Source organism: Dermacentor silvarum, chromosome 4 (genome assembly GCF_013339745.2).
Source record: "Dermacentor silvarum isolate Dsil-2018 chromosome 4, BIME_Dsil_1.4, whole genome shotgun sequence".
NCBI classification, from domain to species: domain Eukaryota; kingdom Metazoa; phylum Arthropoda; class Arachnida; order Ixodida; family Ixodidae; genus Dermacentor; species Dermacentor silvarum.
In genome coordinates, this window is record NC_051157.2 from 216,741,434 (window position 1) to 216,761,478 (window position 20,045).

The window sequence follows — 20,045 nt, forward strand, 5'->3', positions numbered from 1 at the left end:
CTTGGAAGCTCCCCTGCTGTCTACCAGGGTTGCCTTCCTACATTCCAAAAGTGCTATGCATGGACACTACATCCTCCCCTCAGGGAAGGAAATTCAGTTTTGTTGAAACACATAGTAGAAAAAATAAAATGCACTTTTGTTCACACATAGTCTTTCAGGCACTCAGGTCGTTGCCTGATTCGTTGGGGGTAACGCTGTGAGGCGGTCTTGGGAGTTGCTGGTAGAGCTTGCTTGAGCGTCAGCTAACGTCGCTTCGGTTACCTCCTTTACGGTATGGCACGAGGTAGGCTGTGAAACACGATGAAGTTCACATACTGTTCAGCAACAGACTCCATGCGCCGAAATGGTTCCGTGGAGTTTACTGGGTGGCGGGACAAGTAGTCAGATGGGTTGCTTGGACCACTAGTGGTCACACTTCAAAGGTGTATTGTTGAATTCGAAGTGCCAAACGCTCTAGCCGTGCTGAAGGCAGGGAGCTGGGGCTGCTGAGAATACTGACCAATGGCTTGTGGTCCGTCAGTAGGTGGAATGCTGTCCCATACAGGTAGATGTGAAAGTGTTCAATTCCCCACACTACAGCCAGCATTTCCCTTTCAGTTTGAGAGTAGCGTGCCTCCACAGGAGAAAGGGCACGACTCCCATATGCTACCACCCTAGTTTCGCTTCCGGATGTCTGCGTGAGAATGGCACCTAGGCCATGAGGAGCAGCATCTACAATGAGTGTGATGTCCTTTCCTGGGTCGAAGTAGGCAAGAGCTGTGGCCTCGGAAAGCTTTCTCTTCAGTTCGTCCAGGGCATCTTGCTGTATGTCTGTCCAACACCAGTCCTCTCCTTTGGCTGTGAGTTGCCTGAGTGGTTGGGTGAGGTGGGCAAGGTTCGGTATGAACCGACCACAGTAGTTAACAAGACCAAGGAGAGATTTCACTTCACTGGCACTGGTGGGTGGTGAGGCACCGATTACTGCAGACACATTAGTGGGGTCTGGTTGCAGACCTTTGCTTGAGAACACATGCCCGAAAAAGGTAAGTTCCTGTTAGTAGAATTTTCATTTCTTGACATTCAATGTGAGGCCACTTGCAAGTAGACATTCCAGTGTCGCCTTCAAAGCTTTATCATGCTCTTTCTCAGTCTTGCCATACACCAATATGTCATCGCTTACGTTGAGCACGTTGGGGATGCTGGTTAGAACCGGACGGATGGTGTCCTGGAACACTTCGGCTGCTGAGTTGATTCCGAAGTTGAGTCTCTTGTATCGGAAGAGTCCAGCATGTGTAGAGAAAGTGGTGATCACACGAGATGATGCATCAAGTTCTAGTAGGTGGTACCATCTTTCAGATCAAGTTTAGAGAATAAGATGGATCCATTCAAAAGCAACAAGGATGTCGTCCACTGTCGGTGTGACATATCTCTCGAGAACGCTGGATGGCTTGGTTAGCACAGCGCATGTCGACACACATTCAATATGCTCGGGGTCATGTGGTTTCGCTACTGCCACGATTGGAGATACCCTGGGGGTTGGTCCTTCAGTCTTTTCAATTATGCCGAGGGACTGTACCCTTTCAAGCTCTTCTTCCAGTGGCTTTCGCATGGAGAAGGGGATGCGTCTGTGAGGTTGTGCTACTGGTTGAACAAGGGGGTCAACATGAAGGTGTACTTGGAAGTCCTTTAGACAGCCCCACTCCCTTGAAAAGGTCTGGGTAGGCAGCTCTCGGATCCGGTCTGTTTGTCACCTCCCCCACATTGCACGTGATCTGGACTAGTCCTAGACGGGAAGCTGCAGAGAAACTAAGTAGTGGGGTACAGTCTCCAGACACAACATAGAGAGTTTCATGGCTGCTGCTCCCGTTGTAGGTGATGAGAATGTCAAACTTTCCGAGTAGTGGTAAAGGAGAATTTGCGCCATAAACAAATACTTTCTTAGACGTCTTGGACAGCGTTTCCGTGCTCAAACGATTTCTTAAGCTATTCGAACCGATGACAGACACTGTAGCGCCAGTGTCAATGGTAAAACGGACGGTCTCACCATCGAGTTTGAGATCCACCTGGGGAGACGCCGTGATTGCGTGACAGTGCGAGGAAGTCTTGAAAACGTGTTCATCACTGTCAGGGCTGCTTTCCCGCACGACTGCGTGCACGGTTTTGCGTGTTGAACGACACACTAGCAAAGTGTCCAGTTTTGTGACAAGCATTACACTGTTTGCCAAGAGCAGGGCAACTGGAGCGTCCCTCACTATGAGGCCATGGTTTTCCGCAGTTGTAGCATGTTGCGTCTGTCCTTTGATGACGCGGTGGCTCGCGAGGCCGTGACGGCGCTTTCCAGTGGTGCTTCGGCTGATGAGGTCGCGAGGTGCGCTTGGAGTTCACTGCAAGTGTAGACGCTGACATTGAGTTTTCTTTATACTGCTGACGTTCTTGCTCGATCACGGAGATGTTGTGCTCGACCTCTTCAAACAACCTGCCTTGTTTGAGAATTCCTTGCAAGTCGAGGTCATGCTGCATGATATACCGGCGTAGACGTGTTGACACTGTAGACAGTAGGATTTGATTCTTGATTTCGGTGTCGGCATCGGCGAAAGCACAGTGCTTAACGAGATGTCGTAGTCTGGCGTAGAACGCGTCTAGTGACTCGTTTTCCATGTGCTTGGCTTGACGGAAGCGGCAAATCTCGAAGGTAGTGTTCACTCGGGGTGCGAAATAGCCATCGAACTTCTTGCGTGCTGCGGTGCAGAGAGGCGTTGCGTTGCTGGAGCCATCGGTGCTTGAAACGGTAGACGCAGTTACGGCTGCGGGAGGATCAGGTAGCGAACAGTAAATGTAAATGTCACACTACCAACGTAGTGTAGTAGTAGGGCCGTCTTCCAGGCGTCGGCTGTGATGCCGCAGGCTACGATGAAGTTTTCGAAGCGTTTCACCCACTTCAACCATTCGGTGCCGACGTTGTTGGCGTCAGTGGGACGTGCGTCAAAGAAAGGAAACGAGGGCAGCATGCTGTGCGCCATACCGCAAAGTAGACGTTCGGTCGATGTGTCCTGATATCTTCGTTCCATTTAAAATAGTTGCTTGGCAGCCTTCACGTAGTTCAGACGCATCCTCGTCGCCATGTAACGTGTCGTAGTTGGAGTAATACGACTGATTACGACCGATTGTGTCCGGAACGCACACGGGTTTACTTTTACTTGTGCTACATCGCAGCCATCTTGGAAGCTCCCCTGCGGTCTACCAGGGTTGACTTCCTACATTCCAAAATGTGCTATGCATGGACACTACAGATGGTATTCCTAATTAAATAAACGCAACACTCTTTTGATGATCCAAATATAATCTCACTATCAGGCAGGGAGCAGTCTACTTGACTGGAGCAGTATTTTTTTTATTTGGGGTGTTGCTACGCTGCGCTCCGCAACACCCCAACGACCGCCGCTTCGCGTCGGCGCCCGACACCGTGGCTTCCGCCACGGCACCGGGGTTCAACCGACCGCGCTGGCAAACAGAGAGGAAAAAAAAGAAAAGCGTGATACCACGAAAAAAAAATTTCTAGCGAAGGCGGAATTCGAACCAGCGTACGCCTGGTTTCAACGCGAGCGCCATAACCACTAGGCCATATAGCCATCTTCTTTTCTTCTCTTTAAATAGGCCATATAGACGTTTTCACGAGAGCGCTTCCGACGGTCTGGCGTGGAGAGTATGTGTCAGTGTTGCCTGTTCGGTCTGGAGTGTGAGCTTGCCTTGCGCTTGCATTGCGGAGTGGTAGCTTTCCTTCGACGTTTCCGTTTATTTTTGTCACGAATGACTTAGGGCTCTGTTATACTCCAACGTAACGTCGACGCGCGCGCACGCTGGGCGCAGCGACGCTACGCTAGCAAAATGCGAGCGCTCTATAGTCTGACCCGTGGCGCGACCGACGCAACCAGCGTCCGTCGGCGCGGCCCGGCGGCAGCCGGCGCGAAATGCAGCATGCTGCATTTCGACGACGTTACCCAGACTGCACCGCGTCCGTGTTTCTTTCCACGCGGCGCTCACTTTCCGCGCGGCGCTCTGCTCTACTGAGCATGCGCTGCTTTGGCTACGGCCGCTGCGTCGGGCCGCGTCGCGTTGGACTATAGGGGAGGCGGATTTGCGCCTGGCGGGGCATCGCCGACGTGACGCGACGAAACGAACCCCGGCGCGCGTGCGCGTTGTGAACGCCGGAGTATAACAGAGCCCTTACGCTCCTAAATAATGGCATATATATTCATCAAAAGGATACAGGCTAGCACTGTGCAGTTTATGGGTGCACAAACAACTAGCGGAAAATAACGATATTGGGGACTAAGAGTGTCCACAACACAGCACTTCGCGAGACCACTGCCGCGATGTGGTATGTTCACGTTTGGCCGGTTTCCTGCATCACCGGAGGCCTTGGCATTTCAGTCTAATGTGAACCGATGCACACATCAGTAGAATAACGCATTTTCATAAACTTTTTTCGGCACATTCCCAATAGGTTGCGAGAATCCGCCTTTTTCACGGCGCTACGGCGCATGCGCCATGCCCTGGCGGATTAGTCGCGAAACGTTTTGGAAGGGTTGCGCGCGCGGCCGTGCGGCACCGTCTCGGGGAAACGTCCCTCGAAAAAAAAATGCGCTCACACGCGCGCTACTGCAAGTGCAAACTCGTGCTGTGTACCTCGTTGAAACTTCACTGGTAGCTCGACGTCGGTGCGGTACCGAAAACGTGCGTAGCGTAAGACTGCAACTCCACTTTTAACAGAAAGGTGAGGGCTTCGTCCAGACTGCACAGGGAACCATGTAGTTGCCGACTTGCATTGATGGCTGTGATAGCAAATTTATCGATAAACCCCTGCGTTACACTTGGACGACACTTAAAAACACGTTGCTGACGAAGACTTCTTGTAGCGTCAGTCCTCGCTTGCTGGTAGTGGCAGCGTGTGCCCGACTTCACGTACTCGTTCAAGGTGCGGTAACACTGGGTCGATACGAGACCGACAAGACGCGCACGCCTACGATAGGCCGACCATTCAGCACTGTGTCGCTGAGACCATTTTATCATACCAGGCCTACAAGACGTAGCCTACGAGCGCGAGTTGTCGTACTGCGACTGGCTTTCTTGTCGACGGCACCGATAAAATCAGCGTGCCGACCATCATTCGACCGAACCCTGCGCGATCGGCCGTCGAACCGATAACGCGATAGCCGCAACGGCTTCGTTAGTATATATAAATAATCGCGTTCAAAGTTAGTCAAAACATGCCTACGAAGTTGAAATGCACAAGATTAGACCCTCTCAATCCGTGCACATAAGTTTGAGCCAATGTTGATCCTGTTCAGCGGAGGTCAGGACTGGCGCCGTCGAGTTCGCGCCCGCTACCGGCGGATCTGTACTGAAAAGTAAGCAAGTTAGGATGAAGGAAACTGTTTTTATAGTCTAGTTCTAGCTTTAGCGATTTGAAATAAACTACCCTTCGCGTCGATGGCCACGTACACAATAAGCTACAAGCGGGGCACAGCGCTGTGCCCAACGCCTGTGCCAACATCTGTACGTCACCGTTCCCGTAGGCTGCCGGTCGTATTCGCAACGTAGATGAGTGGGTTTTTACGTGTTGGCATGCTGACACATTTCTTAACTCTTGAAATGTACTCTTTATCTCTGCGTCAAACCCGAAACAAGAGACAGCACATTCGGTACAGCAGCATAAACAGCCGCTTTGCTCAGTTATATACCAACGGTGTCAGCGATGACATCCGCGTTCTTGCAGGAGAACAACACGGCCTTTAAATGAGCGCTTATGCGAGCACAGTTTGCTCTAATAATGTTTTATGACACGCACAAACTAACTATCGCGAAATTAAAGAAAAGCGAGAATCAGTAATAAATTAACAGCCCAATATTTGTAACTTGATCACAGCCGCCATTGTTTAAGTGGCTCAGCCGCTCATACTGACTCGACTCACGATGGAACAACGCGGCTCATATGAGCAGATATGTGTGTTTTATTGTACGTTTCGACATTCTTTCATATCAGCGCCTTTTCATACATGCACCTTTCCCCCATTTTTTGACGCTAACAACGATCTGTGGCTGTAGATGCCGATGTAAACAAGTGCAATATCACTTTGCTAAATCCGACACGGAAGACTGCGCACTCGAAAACATCTTATTTATGCGAAATGTCTAAAGAATGTGTAAAAAGAATTACAAACAAAAGCGAGGTGCAAGTGCAGGAGTTAGCGCCAACAAACTCCAAAGCAGCCGCTACGGCAGAGGGAACTCAGCGTGCCTTTATCGGCCGTACTGTAAACAAAACAGCACACTCAGGCCTGCTCACCCTACATGTATATAGTTGGTGAGTTCTACATGGCTTCCAGGAACGACATGCTGCCCCCCAGAAGCCATTAATAATTATTCGCAATCCACGAAACGCACAACCGATGCGCACTTAACACGGGCGCAGGTTCACAAATCAACCGGCGAAAGCCCCAGCCCCCTACCAAAACGTTTCCAGCGGCGCGCGGCAGAGGGCAGCACAGGAAAATGAAAAAGGCGGATTGTCAGCTCTTCGATGCAATATTCTCTCGTATGTAGTGGCAGAGGCTGCATTTGTTATTCTTTCAAACACGACTTCATTCTAGTACCTAACGGGGGTCACACGGCGCACTTTTGATCGTGATCTAGCCCGATATGGGTCGAATTTCTTGGTCGCGATTGGCTTCTTTGCTCAATCTGCGGAAGGGAGCCAATCGCGGTCGAACATTCCAGAACGGTCTCGATCGCTATAAAAAGTGGCCGTGTGACACCGGTATAAGACAAATTGGAGCACTCTGCGAGAGAACTAGTCGGTAAATACACTTCGCAACGATCTGGAAATATCGTGTCCTATGGAAGATGTATGCAGACCCTGTGTCCACCAAAACATTGTCTCTGCTTTCACACGCACCCTGCGCGGCCCTGCCCATAAAGGTAATTAACTTCAACAGTGTGGTGCGGCATCGAGCTCACCCATCTTTGAGCGTTGTCTATGTGCTTGGGCAGCAAGAGAATGCAAAAACGCACGTGTCAACAATATCAGCGCGGCCTAGCGCTAGTGCTAGATTTCGGAAACCGTATCACGGCCGGGATCGACTGGTGTGCGCGCTCGCTTCTTATGGCCTTCGCATAGGGGCTAGTTCTTGCCTATCGCCACTGCTTGGTGTGGGGCGCTGCATCCTCACAGTGCTCAGCTGTTCCCAGCCGATTTGTGCAGCGCGCGCAACGCTGGGAGATGTGGTCAACAAGTCGCCTAATTGTAGAGGACGCGTAGATGGTTCATCTAGGCTTCTTATAAATGCATGCAGTGTAACCGTATTAATACATCGAGCTCCTTTAAATTCATTGGGGAACGTGGAGATGCATGCGCGGGGAGAACAACTCTCCGCCATCAAACGCATATGCATTTTGAGGAATGAACAGAAATATTTATTGCTCGTAGGCACTTATACCCCTGTCACACGGCACATGTAATGTCATTTGCAGTAAATGTCATTCATACCGAATGTCATTGCGGTCTTGCGCTCCCAGTCTACACGGGTAAACAAAGTGGCATTCGCAATTTATGGCAATGTTTATCGGCAGGCTGCTATGATAACGAGACCTTTAAAATCGTGCGTCTTGTTTACATATTTTCACTATATTGTTGGTAATACAATGCTAAACATTGGATGGCTATTTGAAAATATATTACACTTCGTTTTAAGTTAACGATTTGGTAATTTTTTGCCAACCCACCGTCGTCGAGGTTACACAAGTCGCGCGTAAATGAGTTCGGGAAACTCATTCATTGGGCGAATGTCATTAGCTGTGAATGTAATTCGCTATGCCCGTGTAGAAGCAACGAAAATGGCATTAACACTTAATCTCATTCGCTGCGAATGACATTACACGTGCCGTGTGACAAGGGTCAACGGTTGCCATACTTTCAGGACGAAAACTTGCGGACATAGTAGTTCACAATTGTGTCTCATTCACAATTACAATCTAAAGTGTTTCCTTGGCGGCTTGTGTACATAGGCCGAAGGCTTGTCGTTTTCGTAAGTCAGCTGGTTCGAGTGATTTACAAGGGGTGTTCTCATAAACTTCTCGGCATTATGAATCGTCTCGCATGGCTGTCGTCAACATCTTCAGGGCGTTGTAATTAGGGTTGGACTGCTATTCCTGCGTGGCAGCTGTGTTCGGAGGCTTTATAAAAAAAACACTATCTTGTCTAAAGGTGCTAGAAACTCAGGCTAGAAACTCATTGCTGGGGAACTGGTAAAAAAAACAAAAAAAAAGAACACTGGGTGTGTTCCCGGAACGCGACTTGCAATACCGAACGCAGCAATACGCCATCACACAACAGTTATATACCGATGTGCACTGAACGGCGCCAAGTCTTGGCTGTGGCCGCGCGTGCTAAAGGCTGAACGACCGTCTTCAGGAGCCCACAAATTACTGCATGCTGAACATCACTGATAGAGTACCGAATAAAATGCGCGGGAAAACAATCATGCGAGCGCAAAAGCAAGCGCATGCACGCGGAGCTGGGGAGGAAGGGTATAGTGTCGCAGCGCCCCTATCGCCGGCGGGTGGCGAAAACGTGCTGAGAAACTCTCCCATTGTTTGCCCGACGGGTGAGAAGGCCGTAAGAAGCGAGCGCGGCCGGGCTCGAGCGCGCCCGCCTAGAGCACTGCACGGGCCGATTTTTGTGGCCCGGGCCCGGCCCAGGCCCGTTTTTACATTGGGTGGCCCGCCCGAGCCCGATCAAAACTTTTATGGCGAGACCCGGGCCCGGCCCGGGCCCGGAAATAATCTACGTTACCCGCCCGGCCCAGCCCGCCACCCCTTTACCTTAAGCCCGAGCCCGGCCCGAGCCCGGCTCGAAACCGGCCCGAGCCCGGCCCGAGACCGAAAAATACATGTTTTTCAGAGTTGAGACGCCCGAGAATAACTCGAAGAAAGCCCGAGCCCGGCCCGGGCCCGTGTCAAAAAACCCGAGCCCGGCCCGGGCCCGGGTCAAAAAGCACACGCCGTGCCCGAGCCCGTGAAAAAACTGCTCTACCCGGCCCGGCCCGGCCCACGGGCCGGGCCGGGCTCGGGCTTTCGGGTAAGCCCGAGCCCGTGCAGTGCTCTACGCCCGCCATTCGAGCCCGGCCGCGTATTTCTATTTGCGCCCGCGTACAGCGCTCGACCGCTGGCGCCACTCTGCGCCGCTCGCGCGTACCGCGTTTCTAGGTGGTTGCTTTCGCCGAGGGCGCTCGAACGCAGTCATATTGTTTGCATGAATGCAAGGCCTGGAAGCGTGGCTGTATAGCGGAGTGGTGACGGCGCACGCTTAAGGGTTATGCGTACGTGGGTTCGAATCCCGCTTTAGCTAACATTTCTTTTTATTTTAATATCACGAATTTTCTTTTTTTTCCTCTCTGTTTGCCAGCGCGGTCGGTTGAACGCCGGTGCCACGGCGGAAGCCGTGGTGCCGGGCGCCGACGCGAAGCGGCGGTCGTTGGGGTGTTGCGGAGCGCAGCGTAGAGCCCGGCCGTACCGTATAATGTGCTAACTGAGCGTGGCGTAGAAACGCGCTAAATGAGTCCACGTAAGTAAGAACGTAAAAAACGGTATTCGCATGGGTACGCGGACAATAGCATCATGCTTGCAAGAATAACAGTAACGAGAAAAATGAATTATTCGCACAGCCGATCAAGTGAAATATTTACGTGCGTGCAGTGACCGCTTCGCTGACCACTAAGCGCTTCTCACTCACGGCAGTAGTGGTTTACAGTCATATGCATTTGTATTTATTCGACAATTGTTAAGACTCGACATTACATTATTATGAACATAGCACAGTAAGACGGTGTAAGGGAAACAAGAGAAAGAGCAGAGATGGCCCTAACGCTGCAATACTATGGGCTTATTTCGCTTCAGAGATTCTTGCCGTACGCGATATGTTCAATACAAACTTCGCGCACGATCTACGTTAAGGTTCACCATGAGCGAAGCTTGTTCCAAATTCAGACATTCGAAAGAATTGCCATTCCAGGTAAACAAACGTAAAAAAATAGATAAACAAATATATCTTTATAACAAGTCCTGTTATAATCCCTATTGGGATTGACAGTATGTATAAATAAATAAATACTAAAAATAAAAATCTAGCACCTGGGCTGTATCAGTTGCGCTGGCATCTGTGATCACTGCTGCGCGTCGGTTCGCTGCAGGTACCGCGCTGCTCGATACCCACGCTTATGCTTTCACATTTGGTTATAAACACCCTGCACCACACCAGATCCAATAAATTTTGCATGATTGAGCTGTTCAGTTGCGTCGGCAGCGTATGGAGTAACCACCGCATATCAACCAACCATTGACACGCATCGTCGGGCCGCCGGCGCCTTGTTCTAAGCATTGCCCGACAGCTACGTACGTGCCTGCTTTCGCTAAATGAGGGAACCCTCAACCGCGAAACGTAATAGTGATCAGATTCAATCGACGATACGGTCACATGTGCCCAGCAATAACAATGAAATATACCGCTGATTAGCAAGCCAGGTCTCGACGAAGCAGACGCGGATGCCGCCGCTACCGACGACGAAACACCACATCCACTGGCTAGCTTGCTGTGGCCATGGCACACTACACTGAGCGTTCACGCGAGCACGTGAAACATGTAACAAGTCAAGCGGCACAAGACAAGCGAAGCGGAAGGAAACAATCGAAATAATGCGCGGTGAAGATCACACAACCGAAGTGCGGCCGGCCTGCTCTCGCAAGGCGCACAGTCCAAAATGGCGGCATAACATGTTCTGACGCTAGACGTCGCCCGTGTCAGCCAATGGCGCTGCTCAAACGTCGGTTTGTGAAAAGGTCTATAGCCACGCTTCCAATCATGCATTCATGCGAACTAGATTGTACCATTGTCTAGTACACTCTAATACGAACCATATGATTGCGTTCGAGCGCCCTCGGCGAAAGAAACCACTTAGAAACATGGTACGCGCGAGCGGCGCATGGCGGCGCCAGCAGTCGCAAATAGAAACACGCGGGTTGACCGGGCGGCGACTTTACAATTGGTAGAAGGTACAGCGGAGACTTCCGCTTAACACGTGTTGTCATGGCAATCGTGGAGCTCCTAGGTGCCTAGGGGCATAATCGCTTAGGGACTTTTGAGGCACTGGTCTCCGCTGAGCGTGGCTCTCTTATCTTTGGGACCGGGCGCAGCGACCTTGCCGAGCGCAGCGCCTACGTGCGAGCGAATCGTTTAGGGCGCGTTGAATGTCTGGCGGTGTCTGGCCCACGCCGGCCGCGCTTCATTATTGTAGCGTTTGTTCTAGTGGCGGAAATCCTTACAGTAGTGGTCGTGTGGCATGACGGCTTTTGATCTCGGTGAACTGTGGTAGTGTAAACAAGCTGATACTGCTCGCGTTTGTACCACGGTGCTGCGGCAGAAGCCGCAGTGCCGGGCGCCAACGCGAAGCGCAGCGTAGCAACACCCGAAATAAAAAAATACTGCTCCAGTCAGGTAGACTACTCCCTCCCTGATAGTGAGATTAAAATTGGATCATCAAAACAGTGATGCGTTTATTTAGGAATATCATCGTTTCTCTCTCGCACCTTGAAAATCCGCTTGTTTACACAACCACAGTTCACCGAGATCAAAAGCCGCCATGCCACCCCACCACTACTGCAAGGATTTCCGCCACTAAAACAAACATTACAATAATAAAGCGCGGCCGGCGTGGCCCAGACACCGCCCGACATTCAACGCTCCCTAAACGATTCGCTCATACGCACGTAGGAGCTGCGCTCGGCAAGGTCGCTGCGCGCGGTCCCGGAGATAAGCCACGCTCAATAACTAGCAGCCGCCGCGCCAGACCAGTGCCTCAAAAGTACCTAAGCGATTATGTCCCTAAGCGCCTAGGAGCTCCACGATTGCCATGACAACACGTGTTAAGAGGAAGTCACGTGACCCGCAGTGCCACGCCCCCGATGTATCTTCTAGCAATCGGAAAGTCGGGACCCGGCGCGCGCGCGCGCGCGCGGAGGTTGCGGTACGTCACGCCAGGTTGGCTACGCCGCGCCAGGCGTATCGCCGTTCCCCTACAGTCCAACGTCGCGCAGCCACCGCAGCTGGAGTAGCGCATGCGCAGAAAACTGCGCCGCTCCGTGCCGCCTGTCGTGGCACATCGAAACGAATCTTTTCGCGCACTTTTTCTGTCGATCGCCACCGCGGACCGGACTGTTGCTCGGCGATGGCACGGACGCAGACACATTCCGCAAGACGAAACATTATTCTCGCGTTCTTGGTCTGCGTCGCAAGTGGTCTCTTCCATAAGGGATATATTTGACAAGTGTCCAGAGTGTGGCGAGTACCACCACCTAGTACAGGAGCGTGAATATCATTCCAAGTATTTCAGGTAATTGACAACGTTGCTCCTTTCGGAATTGTGTAGCTCGAGCTCGGTTAAATATCTTATACGTAACTTCCATGCATTCGTCGCACGCAGGATGACAAAGGCATCGTTCGACAAGCTGCTGAGCCTTGTTTACCACAGGCTTGTTCATCCTCCAACTCACAGGAGGCCCATCTCACCGGCAGAGAGACTCGCGGTGATATTGAGGTAAAATATACGCTGATCATATTTCCTAGAAGTTAGCCAATGCGACCACGAGCCGACGTGCATGCATGTGTACTGAAGCTTTAGAAAATTACGTTTTTGCTAACATGTCGCAAGAATTCCTTCCCGTAAATATGCTTTTTTTTTCGTGTTCCCTACTTTTCGTAATTTAAAGGGCCCCTAAACCACCCAGAGGCCGAAGTTTAGTTCTGGCGTTGCACTTGTGCACGAGTCTACAACGAACACGTAGCCGCGAGAATTTTTCGAAATGGTGCCGTAATAGCGGAGTTACGCGCGTTTGATGATCGAAAAACGGCCCTCCCTCGTTTCGCTCTTTCCTTCGCTACTCTCCTCGTCGGCTGGTCTCCCCTCCTCGCCGAGTGCTGCTCGAAATGTCACGTGACAAACGTCATCGCCAACGCGCTTCTCAAAACACTGCCTACTTCCGGTTAAGGCACGTCCACTCTAGCCATGATGCTAGCGGCACATATACGGACGACGAACCGGCCTCCAGTCTGCCGCGCGAGAGGTGTCCAAAGTAGACGGCAGTTCGGCCGGCGCCCCGCCCGCTGCACGATCACCGGGCCAATCGACGACCGCGAAGCTGCGCGCCTCCGCCACCGGCAACGAAAACATCGGCTGCAGCTGAGTGCACGGCTACCGACGGGAGACGACCGGTTCGGCTGTGCTCGCATCGCAGCCGACGGCGCCGCTAATATCATCGTATTTTTATTGCGATAGCAATTATATGGACACTTGAACCGGATTTCTGCCGTCGGCGTCGTCGTCGCCGTCGTCGTCGCCGTCGCCGTGAGGTTCCCTATAGATAAAATCTTCGCCGCGCGCCGTATGCACGAGAGGAAGCGTGCGGAGACGCGCGCTATCACGGAGAGCGAACGCACTCAATCTCCCACGCGCAAGCAAGGAAGCAGGAAGCCAGCGCCGGAGGGAGCAAGGGGGGGGGGGGGGGGGGGGGCGCATTCTCTGCCAACAACCGCGCTCGTCGCTCGCTCGCACCGTCTCTTATCTCCACACGGCTCTGACCTTTAAGTGCATTCGCCGCTCAGTTTCCGTTGAAGCGATAGACCGCACGTACCTTCGCCCGCTGCGGCGTATGCTTGCTGCCAGCGTTTTGACAGTCGTTGTCTGCTGTCATTCAGTGTGATCTCTTCGTGTTTGTGCGCGCTCACACCACGCTTGTTCATTCAGTTCGTAATAGTCGGGCCACATTTTCCAACGCACGCTACACACGCAATGCTGCCCGGATCGGCAGTGCAGCGCTACAGGTGTGTCCCTTCGCACGCGCTGCCCACGGGAAGCGCTTCTCATCAACACCACCGTTTCACACGCGCCTTCTCGTGGTCATCGAGTCTCTCTTCATGTCGGTCTACTTACGCCGAAGCACACCTGCTTACTTAATCAGCTCATGTTTACTACAATTCATATTGCTACCAAAGCCGCTCACCTTACTTCGTATGACATTGCTGTGTTGCTATCGCATTCATTGCTTCGCCCTTAGGGCGAAACTGTGACATTTTTTCTTCTTTGTCTACAATTATTGCGAAGAGCGATAACAACGATTAGGAAATATTGCGGCTTGTGAGCGTCGGTAATCCATTTCGAAGCGCCGTCCGCTTTAGCTTTGAAGGGAACCGGAAAAGGCCTAGCGACGATATCGGCGCCGTCGAGCGATCAGCGGCGGTGAGGCTGCCGCACAAATGAGTCCCGGTCTCATCCTCTCTACGCACGGCGAGGAAATCTCGCCGCTCGCGAGCAAAACCGCTGTCGACCGGCGGCCCGCGAATGGCAAACGGCGTGCGGCGAGTTAGCGTGCCGGTAACGTGGACTCGGCGCTTCTCGGCTACCCGCTTTTGCTGCGGTGCCGGCGCGTGTTATGCGAAGCGTGCCGCTATAGACCCTGTGTTGCGCGCACGTCTGGAAAGGCCGACACTGTTCGCACAGTTAATCAGACCGCTAAGCATGACTGTGTTGGAACACGAGCGATTCGATCCCACCGACCGACCTGCGCATGCGCCGGTTTTCCTGAAGTAGCACTGCCACCATCTTGGTTGTAGTCAACTGGTCAACCACACCACCGCAGTCCGCGCTCGTTGAGTACTGCGCACGAGCTTCCCAGACATCTCTGCGACTCCGCCACCCAGAAACATTCGTCATGTATTTTAAGAAATTACATCGGCTGTTCATTGCAGGGGCCGTATTCTGAAACGCTCCACTTCGGCGAAATTCATTTTTCGCTTTCAGGCGCGTGATGATTGGCTGTTTTAGCAAAATTGGATGAGCTGATTGGCTGGTTAAGCCCGACGTCATTCAATTTTGCTCAACCAGCCAATCAACGCGCGCCTGAAAGCGAAAAAAGAAATTTCGCCGAAGTGGAACGTTTCAGAATACGGCCCCAGCATGCGAGGCGAAACCTTGAAAAGTGCCTGCTGCTCTTTCATTTCAGTTGTTACCTGCTGATTACGCGTTGAGTATCTTATTTGTTCGAGCTTTATATGTAGTACATGCTGATGTACGCGGTCGTTTTGCGTTACTATTTTTGCACACGTGCATCTCTGTGACTGCAACGTATGTTTGCTTAGCGACGGACATAATAGGATTTGTATACCTGTTGAAGACAGGTTTGAAATGCGGCGCCGAAACTTTCGTGCCTTGCTTACCTACAAGGGGTTTCGCGCACGACTTGCAGATTTCGGTAACATCGATATGTAGAAGTTCTTGGGTAAGCTGGCGGCGTTTTTAACATAAAAACGCCGATAGCCATTCATCGCCAAGTCAACGATAGCCAATCAATAGCTAATCGATAATCGATCAATAATCACTAAATTCCGGAAAATTCTGGGGATGACTTGGTAATGATTAGCCTAGCCCAAATACGTGACCAATACCTTGCGTTTGCCAATCAATAGCTAATCGATAATTGATCAATAATCAATAAATTCCGGAAAATGCTGGGAATGACTTGGTAGTTCTTAGCCTAGCCCAAATATGTGGTCAATACCTTGCGATAGTTAATCGATAGCTAATCAATAGCTAATCGATAATCGACAAAAAATCTACAAATTCCGGTAAATCCAGTACACGGGTACACGGGTGTTTTCGAATTTTCCCCCATCGAAATGCGGCCGCTATTCGTCCCCGTGTTTCTTCTCGCGCTGTGTATTACCAGTACCACCTATTAATCCGTTGGATCCACTTCTCTCGAAGCTTTCGCTCTTAAGAAAACACATAGAATCCAAAGCCTTTGTCCCTTGTGTGGTTGTTGTAGCACCCAGGAACGCAGGAGGTCAAGCCACCCATCGCACGATGGCTCTACATGAACCATAAAAATTGCCAAAAATCGTTCGGAAACAGGACGCACAGGCTCTCCGGGCGGCTGGAGCGGCCGGATGACTACAAGTACCAGCATGCACCGCGGCAGCGGTGGCGTCGTGAAACTGGCGGGTGGGATCGGTCTAAGATGCGCAAGCGCGCACAAGCGAGCAACACGGCGAGGACGAGCAGGGAGCGCGCGTACCTGCTAACAGACAAACCGGAAGTCGTAAGTTGTTGTTCGACCAATGGACATCGTTTCCACCGTTGACATCACCAGATTCCCCCTGCTGACATCATGACGACCACTGGGGATACCGAAAAGGCGAGGGGAGAAGGACGGCATTTTTTTTTTTTTTTTTTTTGTGGCGCTCCCGCGGCGCGTAGCGCTGCAGCGTTTGGCATCGTTGATCGTGACGGCATGCTGATCTCGATGCGCGTGTTTACTTGAAATGTTCAAAAAATATCTGAGGTGGTTTAGGGGCCCTTTAAGAAATACGGAACCCGCGTATTCACGTCCCTGAACTTCCCCATGCGTGAGATAAAAGTAAATAATGGTTCGCGTTAAGTTTTTTTTATTTTTTGATCGCTTATATTTCCGGAAATTTTCGCCGCGTATAATAGTGCTTGCTAGGTATGCTTATATTGAGTCACCGACGAACTACTCTTGCTACTATCCGTGACCCTATGGTGTCTGTGAAACGCGTTGCAGGCATTAAACAATATAATTATGCTGGTAACACTTTGGTTCAGTGTAAACATAGATGTCAAAATATTTGAACTATAATTTTACGGACTGCTATCTTAACAACTTTGCAGATTTCTGGCCACAGGAGGGTCCATGGAGGACATTACATTGAGCTACCGAATGCATGCATCTACTTTAGCTAGCAAACTCAAGGAGACATTACCAGCGATGTGAGACTGCTTGAGGCCCCTGGTACTCGCACACCCAAGCACACAGAGGTGGCGCGACGTATCTAAGGAATACCATGACAAATAGGATTTTTCAAACACAATAGGGAGCTTTGATGGCATTTTGCCATGAAATGTCCTAACACGAGCGGCTCAGACTTCTGCAATTACAAAGGTTTCTATATTCACTAATTATGCTGGCTATAGCAGACGCCAACTATAGATTTCTAATGGTGGACATCGGAGCCCAAGGTCGATATTCAGAAGCCTCTTTTTTGAAGAGGAGTCCGCTCCAGGCAGTTTTTGAAGAGGGTGCTCTGGGGCTGCCTTCAAATATTTCGAAGTGGCCACTTTGCTTGGTTGGCGATGCAGCCTTCCCTTCGCGGACTTACCTGATGCGGCCCTAGCCTGGGAGGAAGCTGGATGATAGAAAAAATGTCTTCAATCACCGCTTGTCGAGGGCACGCAGGTGCATTGAAAATGCTTTCGGCATTCTGTTCTCCCGGTGGCGGGTGTTTCTTGGAACGGTGGAAGGCGAGCCAGACCTCCTCAACATGATTCAGGCTGCCGTATGTTTGCACAATTATCTTATGGCAGACACTGCCTATACTGCCCTGATGACTACAGCGACACGCTGTGCGGCGAGACGGTGCATGACGGAGAATAGCGCCACCCTGTCACTGAAATTGGCACAAAGACAGTGTCATCAAACAACCGCCCCACCTAAGCTGCCATGGCAATGAGGGACGAAGTAGCAGACTGCTTTATGTCTGCAGAAGGCTCATTGCCATGGCAGCTGAAGGTTGTCAGGCGATGCTAAAATATCCTGTAAATATGCACGCATAGTTTGTACCCTTAATGTTATATTCATTTATTCCTAGCAGAACACAGCACATTCAAGTGCTGTGTTTTGTAAGACTGTATTATATGTAATATTTTTAGTATTTTTGCCGCATTTCTCTTAAGTTTAGCACTGCCTTACAATCAGATTTTTTGTAGCTTATTCATTGCTGTTTGTTTATGTGTTTAACTATGTTCATATTTCGCCGGTTTTATACGCATGAAATCCACCGCTTTTTATGTTACCTAGAATTGTATTTTTCATTCTTTTTCTGAGTAATCTGATTGTTTCCCCATTCAGTTCTATTTATAACACTGTTTTTTAAGCGCATTACTGTAAGCATTTTTGAATCTTATGTCTTTTTCTGTTATTTTTTCTGTGGTGCCCTCCTTACTAAAGTGCCTTGAAATAAATAAGTAAAGCATTTACTTTTTTTTCGTGTTTGAACTAATCCAATGTGATTTCTGAAATGTCACCCTGACAACTTAATTTCAAGCCCTTCTTACATAGGATTTGTTAGCAATGTACGCCAGTAAGTGCAAATCGATGACCAACAAGCTGCTATTTTTTATATATATATATATATATAAGCCAAAAGCACGCTGTAGTGAATTTTTGATCCACGAGGCAGTTGCGTTTTTTTTTTATATCAAGTGTACATTGCAGTGGTCTGTGAGCACATTGTTTAAAAACATTTACCGCATGCATAGATAACATAGAGAGAGCATCACATAGAAAAAAATGGAATTTAATGATTAGTTCAGAAAAAGTGCACAAAAAGTCAAGAGCAGTTACACTTATCTATGTATTAAAATCATGATATATTTGTGTGCAACACAGAGATAAAATGTAGCAAGTGAAAACAAGAATGCGGATATTTAGATAATTTTATACACACACATACACATATAGTATATGTGCGTATGCGTGTTATCCCAACTGCCAGCCTGTGTTGTCCGTTCGCTTGTTCTGGGATGTTGCATTGCAAGAATCTGAACAGACCTCTGTAATGTGTAGGGAAAACACCTGAGAATAAAACATTCATCATCGCAGTGCAATTGAGCCTTTTGTTTGATGCTGCATGCAATCTGTTGCCAATGTATTAGACAAATGTTGAACTTTTTGTGCTACTATATATGGTGCTCAAAATACGTTGCGTGGGGCAAAAATGAAACTTTTGATAAGGTGCACAATAACATGAAAAATAGTTACAAATATCTATCACATATTGTAAAATATTCCCACATTAGAAATACAGACTAGAAATGCAGAACAAGTGCACTTTTTAAGGCATGTCATGCTGAAAATGCACACAAAGATGAGTATACCACTCTTAACTTAATGCAAGAATGAGATCTTGGATAGTAATGGAATATACATGGTACACGAACGATTGTCCGTATACTGGCACTTAAAATGTTTTATCACAGCATTGGTCAACACCGTATCACACTTGAATCATATCACATTTGCATTCTCTGTATTGATAACCCGGCATGGAAGCTTAGCAGGCCGCTCTGCGAATAAAGATGAGGATTTGATTCCAGACCTTGTGAAGTTGTGGCCGCATTTGGATAGGGGCGAAATGCCAGAACACCCGTGTACTTAAATTTAACAGCTTCATAGTGTATCACAGGCAGTCAAAATTAACTCCATATTACAGTGTGCCTCATTGACATCATGGTTTTGGCATGTAGCGAACCATTAGATTAGCTAGCTTTTAATGCGATAGCATTTAGGAAATCGTTTCGCAGAAAATCCGATGTCGGCATTGCCCACGAGCAAAAATAGAAGCATAACAAACAAGCAAGAGCCTTCCATGATTTCTGTTGCGAACATAGCACATCTACGCTATCGCGTTCAAACTCTTGAAAACTTGTAATTTTAGAAGTGCAGCATTACTTAAAGCGAAATGAATATTAAAGAATTATCATAAGCAAAGTTTAACGAATGTTGATGGTGTGCACATTGTTTTTATTCTTCCATTTCTCCAATTAGTGTCATTATTTGCGCTTCGCATTTCAGTGCCACCTTACGTGGCATCTTGTCTAAGCTAAGGCCTATGGATATTCCAAATGCCTCATTGTATCACATTTTGCTGTCGAGTCTGCACAAGACCTGCTCTTCAAAGTTCTCGTTTCACCCCCCCCCCCCCTTTTTTTTATGCTTCGGTGCAGCCTCTTGTTTACCGGTTACCGATGGTCGTTCTGCCAATGGTAGCGGCGTTGCTGGCGTTGACAGCTCCTGTGGGGAACCCATGAAACTTTCAACCCCTCAGGGTGATGGTGGCATATTCTCCATAGATGCAAAGATGCTCTCGGCGGCCTCGCAATCAA

General features: G+C 49.7%; 1 protein-coding gene across 1 annotated transcript in view; it reads left to right on the forward strand.

The window, feature by feature from the left end:
* The first annotated feature begins 697 nt into the window (after positions 1 to 697).
* LOC119449236 (uncharacterized) overlaps positions 698 to 20,045 on the forward strand; it is a 47,671-nt gene continuing 28,323 nt past the window's right edge. Inside the window, exon 1 of the mRNA XM_049666705.1 lies at positions 698 to 945. Coding sequence (XP_049522662.1) covers positions 698 to 945 — 248 coding nt within the window. The remainder of the gene's footprint in view (positions 946 to 20,045) is intronic.